The 13,403-nt window shown below is 42.4% G+C and overlaps 1 protein-coding gene across 4 annotated transcripts in view; it reads right to left on the bottom strand.

Annotated features, from left to right (window-relative positions):
- Nucleotides 1–11,546, bottom strand: part of col5a1 (procollagen, type V, alpha 1) — a 66,712-nt gene extending 55,166 nt beyond the window's left edge. For all 4 annotated transcript variants that reach the window (XM_079290113.1, XM_079290114.1, XM_079290116.1 and 1 more), the window contains exon 1: nt 11,139–11,546. In XM_079290113.1, the coding sequence (XP_079146239.1) occupies nt 11,139–11,238 (100 nt within the window). In that variant the 5' untranslated portion in view covers nt 11,239–11,546. The remainder of the gene's footprint in view (nt 1–11,138) is intronic.
- Between the last annotated feature and the right edge of the window lie 1,857 nt (nt 11,547–13,403).

Raw genomic sequence — 13,403 nt, 5'->3', positions numbered from 1 at the left:
CATCCAGTCGATGCTAACTGTGTCACGACCCCTGTTGAGGACTGTTGCATTTGCTAATCCACACTGACACAAACTAATCCCATGAAGATCAGCCGCTTTTTGGGAAGGAAGCAATCGTCATCGGGATGCCCCTCGTTCCAAACCTGATAACCTGATAACCTTTTCCTTCCATCAATCAGCATTCTTCATGTCATATCATCAAACCGTTCCACTTTTTCATTTCCATTTCCCATTGTCCTTTTTCCTCATGCAAGATCCGTGATATTTATTTTTTCCACCCAGGTTTTTAGATCCCGTGATTGATCTGAAGGCGGCCACAGGGGCCTCTTCTGGGTCATCTGGAGGTGAGCCAGGTGGAGAGGGCCAATTAGCAGCTTACAGGAAACGAGGAAGAAGGTGAAAGGATAGCATAATATATCTCGCTCAAGACGCCAACTGCAAAATAATAGACCTTTCGGAAACCCATCTGGGAGCAGCAAATGTCTTCCCCGATAAAGCCCATGACTCGCCTAATGCTAAGAGACATTTTCTCAGAGAGAGAAAAAAACTGTGAGACGGGCACAAACATCATCAGCTCGATTTCCCTCCATCTTTCACATGTCCTTGCACACCTTCATTCATGGATTTCTGTCACCGGCAGTCGACCTTCCAGCGGAAGCTGTCCCGACCGCATCCTATGGGCGTGAGTCCCACCTTGTTAAGCTGAGATGTTTACCCACTTAGCATGGCAGATCCCTCGAGAGACCAGCACCTCTGGCACCGGATGCTAAAAATACTTTCCCCCTCTGACCACAGCCCCTCACATCCAAGAGGCAGGGTACACACAAACTGTTTATATGACACGGTCTTCTGTACATTCGCTCTCTGCCGGTCGGCCGTCACCTTTCTGCTGCTTTTACTAAATTCCATGCGACGGAGCAAAGCAAAAGAGAAGACGCAACACTGTCAATTACTGCACGTAGACTTAGTAAATAAAACTATACACAACTCAACTGTGTATATTGCTATGAAACCCTGGTCTTAAATGCTTCAAAGCTCTTTTTTTCTGAAAGATAAACTCTTAAATGTATGAGGTGTAAAGTTCCCACTTCTACTCCCACAGGTAGGTCTTCTCAAGCCATGTGCACAGTGAGAACTTGAACAAATGAGTGAGCAACGCGCTGTATCTTTGAGGTGATAAAAGAGGAGCGGTTGACTTTGTCTTCAGCCTTTTATGGGTTTGTTTTGTCAGACGTGGGCTGGATGAGTTCGCAGCAGAGTAGAAGGATAATGAATTCATAAAAGTACTAGTAGTTTATCTGTGAATTATTTCAAAATGTGTGGTGACACTAGCTGTTTTACAACCGACTGTTACAGAGAAAAGTGGGCATGGTGTGGTTTTGCAAATCTCGTCCCCTCCCTACCTCACTTCGCTTTCTTTCCACCTTTTTTCTTTCCTTCTCTAAACAGTAGCTTGAGTGCCAGATTCATAATCCGGCTCTCGGCTCGGTGCCAAAACTGTGGTGGATCCCATTCCCGTAACCTATCCATCTACCCTCAATTTCCACAAATGCACACATGCATACACACATTCTGCAACAACACTTGTGCGACTCCAGACGGCACCATTTCATTTGACAGGAGGAGTGGTGCCGGACCAGTGAATTAAGACTTTTTCATGGGGGGGAGATTAACATTCTTCCTTCCCTCTTTCCCTGACCCCCCCCCCCCCCCCTATCCTCCTCCAGCCCTTCCTGAAGTGAGGCCTGACTCTCCAGGCACATGCTTGACCTGGCGCTGAGGACAAGGAGTAATTAGCAGCCATAAAGAGGACCCTGCCTCTCTTGGAAACCAGTACAGCCAAAAACAAGAATGCCCAAAAAGAGACTTCCCCCTCCTAGAGCGCATCACAGACAGGGAGGGTGCGAGACATTTTATTATTATTTTTTATTTCACCTGATTCTGTTTCAAACTTAAACTGAAGCCAACTGTATTGGCTTTCAGTAAGCAATACTCTGTAACCAAAATAAGTAAGACATTCATCTTCTCAGAAATTATTAGTGGAGTTAATAATAAAATGCTCTGGCTCAATTTAACACAAGCAAAGGATTGCAGCTATACAGCCTTATTAGGTTTAGCATAACCGCTGGCTGAGATGGTGCGCCAGCTGGATCCTGAAACAAGGCCTACTCAATACTACAGTGTGTAATAATGCCTCTGATCCTTTTCCCCTTAAGAGTTATTGTTTATTCTCAAGAAAGTGCATTAACTTGTCCCTCCTCTGCTACTACAAAGTACTAAAAGCATCAAGATATCAGGTCCAAGAGTGCTATAACAAACAAAAACCCAAGACAGAACCATCAGCATTGACCTTAAATTGTTGCTTCTGGGTTTCATGTGACCAGACCTGGAAATCGCACTGCGGGCATTAACGCTTGCTAGATTAAACGCATTATATACACTGCATGGACATCCTGTAGGAGAACACACACACACAACTCTACTGCAGACATGCATCACATGAGTAAACTAATGCCAGCACAAAACGGAGTGAGATTTCAGTCAGCAAGATGCTAAGCAATCTCGCACACCTCCGCGCCTCGGCTTACTTAATCACTGATCCTCCACACGTAAGCTTTGCAGTGAGGAACTCAGTTGCACCAACATGTGCAGCATATTGTACTAGAAAAGTTCAGAAATGATTCTCAAAGTAGAATTAACACATTTGTTCTCTTAGAAATTAAAAGTTTAATTTATATTCAATACGCACAGGGGTTTTGCTGCTACAGCCTTATGTGGTCTGGTAAGACCAGTGGCCAATGTTGGCAAACTTTACGTAGATATTGCTGAGTAACTGACAGTGCATGAGTCAGTTCACTGACTCGCCTTTCTACTTTTGCTTGCCCGTTACCAGCTTGTTGCCACATTCCGTGCTGTTCACGAAAAGCACAGCTGCTCCATTAAAAGCTAAAAAATCCAAATTTAGGTGGCAACTCTCAAAAGGCAACTGAGGACAGTGTTTACACCGACATGAGTAAAGTGAAGTGACCTCACAAGCCAGTATCCGTTACGTTTCATTTTATCTGACCGCTTTAGTCCAGACTTTTCAGGACACTGACCCAGTGACCGGGGCTGAGCGCTGCACATGAAAGCAGCGGAAGGGAGGAAGAGGCAAAGAAGGAAATGAGAAGAGTGAGCGCTTTCAGTTTATACATCCAATGTCCTAACTTGTCTGGTCAAGATCAACCCACTCTGACTCATTCATAATGAGATAGTCAAAGGTTAAACCCAGCCGCAGATTGCAAAATTACAGGAAACACCAATCAAGATTTAGAAACAAAAGAAATGACAAGCAGTCTGACCGAAACACATGCAGAGACAGACCGAAACATCCACCCAGAAGCTGCAGATATAGTCGTGCATATCTACCCCTACATCCACAGACGTACTGACAGAACCCAAGCACGCCATCCTGAAAGATGATCCAGAGAACAGAGAGTTTTTTGACCAGAGCTGCTCTCGTGTACTCTGTACTCTCCGTGCTTTAGCCAGACTCTTATTGCTTTAACAGGGTGAATACCAGATGGTTTACTTCACTGTCTCCTGCTGCAGCTCACAGCAGTGAGGATAAATCACTGTCTGCCGTCCACCACAAAGTAAGATGGAAAAACTGACTCAAGATTCCAATGTGCACCTCCGAATGCTCATTTGACAGTAAGAAACTGCATGAATGGTTTATGTGTGAGGTGCATGTGTGATGGCCTTCATCACGGTCTTTTTATCTCTTCTTCTTCTAATTCCACCCTTTGTAGTTTTGTCGGCTGTGGCGGCTTCATTCTGTTTATTTTTCTTGCCTCCATTAGCAACTTTATTTCCCTCTGCCTATTTTATCTTTTCCCCATTCTGTCTCTCCCACAGCAGATATGGTTTTGATGGATGACTGCTGAGAAATTCATGATAAAATAGGTCCCCGCAGCACTGACTTCAGAGCACCATTTCCTCTCACCCAACCAATAGACACAAAACAATGACACTGAATCTAAAAAATATGAAATCCTCCACAAGAATGAAGCTTTTTTCCTTTTTATCCTGCGCTGACACACAAGTAAGGCCTTTCAAAAGCTAAGTGGCACCATTTCCAACACTTCACTGAGGTGAAGAATGATGGGAATCAATCTAAATATGCAACGTACACTCACAAAAGGAACACTTTCATCATCATTAGTGAGATGTTTTTACCCAGTCCACGTAATCAATAGATGGACAACATACAGCAACAAGAGTAGATGACAACGCAACACCAAAATGATTGACAAGGATATTTTCCCTGCAACTAAAACAATCAAACTCCTAATTAAAATCTTGTAATGATTCTAGGGATTGCTGAATACTGCCAACGTGAGACAAAAAGGAAGGAAATGTAGGCAATGCATCAAAAGCAGCCATTTCCTGATGCATAAGCAATCAATGTAAACGATGTTTAAAAGGGAAAGGATGGGCAAAGGTTAAAAAAAAGCACTCGACAGCTTCAGTGAGGGGTGGAAAGAGTGACAACACAAACATGGAAAAATAAAGGGAACATTGAGAGGTTATCAAGCACTGTTCTGTGAAAGGGGTAATAACACCCACTGATAATAACATACTGTATTTGCAGCCTGGGGTAAGGAAAGTTTGCCATATCACGTAGTGCCAAATAATCTGCCGGAGTTGCACTGACAGCCAATTCAACCATTAATTCGTCTCCTGCTGACACTTTAACGAGAGATAACTTGAGCAACATCAACCCTGTGGGTGAACAGAAGTTACTGTGCCAATAAATTGCCAGACTGACAGTCGCCTACTTTACCTAAGTCATCATCAGCTGGGTTATGTTCCCTGGCGTTTTGGGGGGTTTTCATGCAAAGTTCAAGACTTTGGCACATAGACTTTTGGCTAAGTGTGGGAAAAGATGGCGGTTCCTTGTAACAGTGCATTTTTGACTTTTTTAATTCGTAAACAAGTCTTTCCTTAAACTTAACCACATACTGCGAGTGTGTAAACATAACCATAGTTAAAGGGGACATGTCATGCTAATTTTAAGGTTGATACATAATATTTGGGTTTCTAATGGAACATGTTTACATGCTTTAATGTTAAAAAAAAAACCTTTACTTTTCTCATACTGTCCGTCTGAATATACCTGTATTCATCTTCTGTCTGAAACACTCTGTTTCAGCGTCTGTCTCTTTAAGCACCCCCCCTCCTGAAAAAGTCCACTCTGCTCTTATGGGGCAGCATTTCCTCTCTTCCGCATCTGTGCTGTCGCTGTGAGTGTCAACGACACGGAGCTTAGCGGCTCTTCTCCTGGTGACCGTATAAGTGTGACATCACAACCTTATGGAAGTCCTAACGGCTACTTTAAGGCACGGTTTTAAAAAAAATATGTTGTCAGTGAACATTTTACTGATATATTCATCTTCAGACACATTCATTAAATTTATGCAAATTAATGTGACTGTAATTTCTAGGTAACGTGTTGCTCAAACACTTTCAGCTTTCTCCATTTGTCTGACACGTTTCCTTCAGCTTGCGGTGAAACTCAAGATTGGTCCTTTGTTACGACAAAACCAAATAATTACAAAGTACTGCTGAATAATCAGAAACTCTGAGGCTTGAGTTAATGCAGATTTAATGGCTTGATGTTTATTTCATCACCTCGTAAAGTAAAAATAGAATACATCTGACAACAGTGAAGTTTTTGGAGTGACCAGAAACCTTTGTATTTCCCCAAGTAGGAAAGAAATGCTTACACTCAGTATTCCTACAAGGCTGTGGCTAAGCTCGGGCTGGGGAAGGGGGGAATGGGGTTGGAAAGGATGAGTCATACATTGCTTTCCATGCTCAATGATTATAATACCCCATTACAGAGAAAAGCACTGTTCCCCAGCTGAAGTGAACACTCAGCTTGTGAGCCTTTCACCCTGTCATGCACTGCATGCTGCAACAAAGCATACTTTAAAAAATCAAATCCAGGAGTGGGAGTTGCATCATGAGGTAGCACATCCAACATTTACACTGATGTGTTTGCGTTGACTTTTCAAACACAAGCGCCTCCATTTTCTTCCCCTTTTCTCAGGGAACAAATGATCCGTCTTTGCCTGGGTTTTTCTAGCAGTTTCTTGCTTTGGGCCAGCATCACCTAAAGAGAAAACCATCTGCATCTGGCTTCAAATCAAGCACGCCGTGTCATGAGTACAGAGGACCATTGAGCAATTCGAAACAATTATTTGACCCTTAATTAGTCTGGAAAGGAATAAGTGATAGACTGTCCAGGATAATGCACTGTTTGTGCTGCACAAAGGATCTCCTTAACACTGACACGGGGTCAAGAACTCGCCCTGCATATTTTGTTTTATCTCCCATGTTGTTTTCAGGCATTAGAGCTGATTTACAGAGTCCTTTCCACAAAGCGCGCATTTACAGGCTGAAGTGGCTCATGCAGTTGCAGGGTCACTGCTTTTCGCCACAGTCCAGCTCACTCAGATTCCTTCCTCAGCGCCACGGCAATAGGCGCACACAAGAAGCCACTTTTTCTCACCGCCACTTATCTGATTGAGTCGGACATGACCTCAGGATTGCCACTTAAAGGTGAGTAATTAACGACATGCTGAGACCCCAGGAAATAGTACAGTTACATGATTACTGATGGGAGCGGGTGATGTCAGTGTCTCGAGACTCATGGCTGCCATGTAGCTATAGGCGATGACTCAGAGGCACATCTGTGTATCAGACAAATGAAAAGTAAGCGTGCAACTGCATCTTCTTCCTTTGGTTCAGGCACATAAATGCGACTGACATTTACAAAATTAGAATGACCTGAGCTCTATCGCATCTTTCAGGACAACCAGCTGTAACATTTACAAACGAAGCACACCGGAAGTTATGCAATTTGTTCAATTTGACATGGATTCAATCACCGATATTGACTTTTAATTGGCCTCATGAATCACTTTACACACACTGACAAAAAGGCACAATTTACTTATCCATATGAATTCCTTTAGAAGAAGAGCCGTCCAGATACAAAGACACTAATGAAGAAAAGCTGCCGGCCAGCTGTATTCAACCTTTAACCCCGTCATGAAGTTGGCTGGCTTAACAAAAAGAACCTTATAATGGCCTTGGATGTGGAGGCACGCTGCCATAAGGCTGCAGATGTTAGGCCCCATTCAATTAGGACTTTTCTCTAAAACCAGCACAGAACGGTGTATTTTCTTTTAAAAATTCATGGTCCCCTGTTCCACCAAGAATGGAAGGAAAACATCTGGAAGACATTTTTTCGAGGTTTTTTGGACGGCTTAGCAGACAGCACAATGGAACTTATCGAATCCAGATGTTAAGGCGCTCAGTAAAACAGCAAGGCTTTATTCTGTTCATTCCTTTCAAATCTCCATACGGGTAAAAGAAATGTCAACTCCTACTAAATATATAGATTCTTGAATTATGACCACATTTCCTTATTTCTTAGCATAGTGGTCCTTTCATAACTGCTCTCTATTAGCATCAGTAGCTTTGGCCAAAATCCATCCTTGTTTTCATTTGCACAAGGTATTCAAAGAATGTTATTTCAGTATTTTTGATGACCAAAGTGCTCTACACGGTATAGGTTCTGGTCCTGCGTGGATGTTTGTTACAGATAAAAAACCTTTGGATAATTAATGATTACAAACCACGGCGCAAAGAGTCAAAACTGATTTTCTACGATTTATGAAAAGAGTTCATTGATTGAGGAAACTAAGTAGAAAAAGCAACTCAGCAAAAAACACAAAGGAAACCACTTGGAGAAGAAGGTATATTTGGTCCACAGCGGTTATGTCGATCTTTAAACTACAAAGCAACTGAGGTCCCCCACTAGGAGGCCAGGGTGTCTATTACATATAAATGGATGTTATTCAGTCAGACATCTGGAAACATCAACTAGCTAAAAACAAGAAAGACAAAACATCTAAATCAGTTTAAATTCTGCATCTCAGGCTAAAGATGCCAATGGGACCGTTTAGTCCAACAAGAGGAAAATTGTTGCAGAGATTCTATTCTTAATTAGAATTACCACCAGGTTGCTTCCATGTCTGTCCAAAATGTCCTCACGCCATCATTTTATTCTATTCGATATTTGTGTGAAATTGTCATAATTAGCGTATGAATTATTGAGTTTCAGTCACCTTGACCAAATTCTGATGCATACATCCTATTGCCCATGTGGAGGTTTGTGCGAGACGTAATGAAATTCCCTCCAGTCCTGAGAGAGACTGTGTTCAAGTTAGCGGGACGGACGGATAACCCGAAAGCATAATGCCTTCGACGCGGCCGCCGGCGCAAGAGTCAGACTCCAAGACTCAGCGGAGCATTTACCGATACAAGGAGCAGTGGAGCTTCAACAGCAAGAATTCCTTTCTTCAGGCAATGAAACTGTAAACCTGACAGCAGTAGCAATCCCAAAGTTCCGGCCTTCACCTTCGAACTCTGACCCCTCTTCTCATTCTTAACCTCGATGTCCTATCGGCCTCCTGTTAATACCACTTGTCACATGGGATAAAAAGTAAGGTTTCCTTATCAATGCCAAGGACAGATGAACGCCGTGAAGAACTGGGGACCATGACTCAGTCTTGACTTGCATTTATTGCGCTGATCCTCAACCTAAGGTTGCTGTTAACTTCAAACGATTTGGTAGTGTGCAAAAAATGTTTTATTCATACATGTTGAAGGTACTGCAACACTGGAGGTATATCTCAGTCTGTCAGTAGGCCAATGTAAAATGATATCACATCATTTCAGGCAGGCTAACCATTTAACAGGCTAATGAGCTAAGCTACATTGGACTGCGGACTTATCGTTTTAATTACACCAGTACAACCTTGGAGCTAAAGTTACAAAATATAATCAAAATATAAATCAGAAGGCTGTTTTCCGTGAAAAAGCTCAGGTACATCAACCGTAGCCTACACCTGCCCGGCTGCCCAACACCTGCCAGGACACAGACTACATTAGCAACTTGTTAGCTACTTAGCACAGGGGGACCTTTCAGCTAAAGAGCTGCATTTGGAAATAGGCCGCTGTTTGCTAACGCATTGAACTTTATAATATGATTGTTTGATCTGCTTCACCAGGTGGTGACAAAATCATCGCCAGCATGAATAAAGCTTTATAAACTACTAAATCTGCTATAGTATATACTACATACTATACAAAAGCATCATTAAATGAAACAGTTAACAGACATGTAACAGCTCTAAACTGTGTCTACTGTTTTATTATAGTTACCCAATAATATGACAAATCATTTTGCTATACCTGCATTTGAATGCAAGTATACTGTGTGTAGAGTTGACACGTCCTAGATAAGCAGTGCTGGTGAGTTTGGCAGGCCTCTACAAGCTTGAATGTAGGTCCTCCCTGAGGCTAAGAGGTCATGTGGCTTGAGTCAAAATTAATCTTTTACTGCTGACAAACTCGCTAAGTGTTTGCAATTACCGTTTGTATGGGGAAGGCTCATACCAAAATGTATTATTTTATCATAATTCCACATTAGGGTGAGTATTAAAGCAAAAACTGAGTTAGTTGCATGTCAAATAAAGCCAGAATGTAGGTGGCATGTTGCTACTCATCAACTTCCCACTATGTCAGGTTTCAGGAATTGCACCAGACCCCTTAAGGATCACTTAAAAAGACTGCGGTTGCTCTCTATCGGAATTATGAGCTGATCAGATCCAGCTTGCAGCATCAAAATGGTTTCAGTCCCAATTTCTTTTATGTCCCCAACACTCAAGTCCATCTCCTCCTCCGTCATTAAAAATGACCCAGATATGGATGCAACGGTTGTAAAGTGACCTAAGCTGTGTTCAATTAACAATTATTGTTTATAGGCAACATGAAAATAAACAGACTGCAGTAAATCCTTTGTATGTTTAACAGGACAGCCCATATATGAGCTTGTAAAGCCACTTCAGCTGCATCTTTTTATTACAATCATTTTAAATGGTGTGGACTGACTGAGCTTCAAATTGAGCCTCCGACTTGGTCCACACCATCAGCACAATCTTGGACACTTTCTAACTGTCCGTGAAGCAGACGGAAGAAACCACCTGTTCACCTCAAAGCCCCCGTGTCAGAGCCCCGCGGCAGACAACAGACCACCAACCATGCCAGGCAGTCTTGAAGGTGCTAATAATACATGTAGGCCAGACCCCGGACCCACTACCACAGCGCCGCGTGACCTCCGAGCACCCATGGGACGCAACAGCACCACACAGAAGGGTCGAATGATAAAAGAAAAGATATCTCGTCTTCCTTCCAGCCTTATTCACAGACTGGGTTTAACTGATATTTAAGTGGCATGCTAAACTTTTACGTTCATATTTTCCCACTCTTAGTGACATAACTGTTACCGAGAAGCATGTGGGGAATTTGTGGAATGCAATTCATGAACTATGTGGGGGTTTTGAGCCTAAGTAAAAGGGCACTTGTGCTTCAGAAACTGAAGTTCTGATGTCAGTCTTTAAGGCGGCTCCACCCTACCACTCCAGATGAGCAGCAGCCCCTCCTTCTCATGAAAGTTATGCTCACACCTCTCATCAGTTAAAAAAAAAAAACTAGAGATAAAGCACTTTTAAACTTTGAGCTGCGCTGCAGAAAGGTTGTAATTACAGCTTAATAATGAGTCTGCAAAATGCCAAAAAGAAATGTGATGTCTTCTTCAAGTGACATCTGAAAGATACATTGTATTTGTAATTCAGGGACATAGTGTGCAGTTAACCCTTTCACTATCCTATGCATGTAAACTTTGCCACAACAAGCCATTAAGCTTATTTATGGCCTAGATCTATATATTTATCAGCTGCTGGATGTTTTTTTGCAAAACATTTTTGCACAACTTCACTGCAGCGGAGTGCCAGTTCCCCAGACACAATATAAGTGGCCATTCCAATATGAGCCTCTCTCAAAAGAGTCTTTTGATACACTGACAAGTCCTATAGTTTTCAAACAGACCAAGATGCATACATTACAAAAAAGGCACAAAGATGAGTTTAGGAGCAGGGGCGGTCATCACAGTGAAGAACTTTTTTTTTTTTGTTGCAGCGCAGCTCCAAACTGCACGCGCAGATCTCACAGCCGCATCTTACCTGAACTTGCTTGCGATGTGACAAAAAGCAGAATCACCGCTAAAGTGATTTGGGCGTCCCTTATCCTCCGTTTAACTTTCCACCTTATATGGGTATCCATGACCGCCAGAGACGTCCACGGCAAGTGGATTCACCTTTTTCTTTTCAACTTGGAGCAACTAATTACACTTGCAACAGCTTCTGGTCTGGACAAAACTAAAAAAAGCCAAAAGTCCCAGAGAAAGAGAGAAAAAAGGGGGAGGGGGGGTGTATCGTTATTTCTCAAGCAGCCATAAGGGTTTGTTGGTGTGCGTTCATCCAGCTAGTTGACGGATGGGCGCCGTCTCTCCCGCACTGCTCCTCTCCGCGCTGCGTCTCTGAACTGTCCTGCACCGCTGCGCCTCCGTTCAGAAGTGTTGCCCACTCTTTCGGTCGTCACGTAGATCCCCCTTCAAGTCCAACGGGGCAACACAGAGAAGGGGAAAAAAAGAAAAAGTCTCAAGGCTGTCACTCACTCCGCGGACAGGAAACCCGGGCAAATCAGAGCAGTCCATACATTAGAGCCGGCCCTGTTATTGGCCGTGGGTGGGGAGGGAAAGTTGAGGGGAAAGTTTTTCACGCCTACAATTCTTGCGCTCTGAATCCTTTTACAAGGAGTCCGCTATTTCCAGAGGAGTAGAGTCAGAGCGGGAAAAAAGCTGCTCCTGAGACAAATGATGAAGGCAAAAGGCATGCAGATTAATAACTTTTGTTCTGTGTAGTTGGGATTCTTTAATCTGGATCTAATAGCCTGGGAGTGTGGGGGGCATTTGGTATCAACAGGTGGGCATCGCTTAACCCAGTCTGTACCTCCACATATAGGTTTGGGCCAGTATTCTATTGGTGATCTATTACTGAAAAGTTATTAAGATTTTGTATTTATTTCATGTAACCAGTCATGTTGCTTCAAAAATGATTGTTGAATATTACTAACTTTATTATTTAAGATAAGATAAGATAAGATAATCCTTTATTAGTCCCTCAGTGGGGAAATTACAGGATTACAGCAGCATTGCTCACAAGTAAAAAATAAAAGATACAAATCAAGTAATATAATAAACTAAACAGTAAAACAGTAATAAAATAAGACAGTAAAGAAGAATATTAAATATACCAGTATATACAGAATATACAGACATATATAAGAACGTATTGGATATTGCACGGGATTGCACGGATTATATTTTGAATGAATTAAAGTGTTCAGAAGTGTTCAAAGTGTTCGTGTTCAAGTGTTCAGTATATTTGAGAAAGTACAACTCCCAAATCAGATTTTTGTGCCTTCGGAAGATCCATTTTCAGCATGAAATATTGTACTCTTGTTTCAAAAATGTAAAGGGAACTCTAGTTCATCAACTAACCAACGTTAAAAGCCAACCTCTCATGGAAGCGGTGATCAAGTACAATGTGAGATATCACTGTGGTCGTTTATATAGTGAGAATAGTCACAACTTTGGAAAAGCAGCTCATATATGGCCTAATTACAAAAAAAACATATTGCTACTGTCAAATATGATCTACACTGAAGAACATTGTCTCAAGAACGGCCAAATATGGCAGCTGTCTTTTATAAGCTGTCATATGGCTGTTCCAGTGGGGGGCCGACTTCCATTAACTGCCCAGTAAAAGTTGGCTTTCGCGCAATAAACAAAACAGCACGATATTGTGGCCACATCTGACAGCCAGTCACATTCTGAGGTGTTAATTTGGACCATCTTAAAAACTCTAAGCTTTGGAGCACAGAGTTAACGAAGAGACCAGCTATAACACGACTGGTCCATATCTCAAAAGGTCCTTGTGTAAGAATCAGACAAGCGGCAACATTGATAGAGACACTTAGCAAAAAGAAAAGCACACACCTGCAAACATGAAGAGCTGGTCCTCAAAAAGGGGAGAGGATATTTACATCACGAATACACCAGCACTTCTGAACGGACCACTTCGCCATATAATGGTTACTTGGTCAGATATATGGTTTAAATTATGGCCTGCGCCCTGTATTTAGGGTGGCTTTATACCTACACCACACTAATCTCAAAGCTCTAACTACTCCTGTACAAGGCTTCCACTCGCTCCCTTAAACTCTCTTCTAACCAGAAACATGGTGTTTCATGAGGCTGGACCATTGGTGGTTATGTCTCATTTGAGGACTTTCGGACAGAACATTCTTACACTAAATAAGTCCATGCGAGACAAAAGATACACAGTGAAACAAAGAGATGAATTACGAATAGAGGGCAACTACGA

The sequence above is a fragment of the Melanostigma gelatinosum genome, assembly GCF_949748355.1.
Source record: "Melanostigma gelatinosum genome assembly, chromosome: 18".
In the NCBI taxonomy this organism is placed as follows: domain Eukaryota; kingdom Metazoa; phylum Chordata; class Actinopteri; order Perciformes; family Zoarcidae; genus Melanostigma; species Melanostigma gelatinosum.
This window is presented reverse-complemented; position numbering and strand designations above follow the sequence as displayed.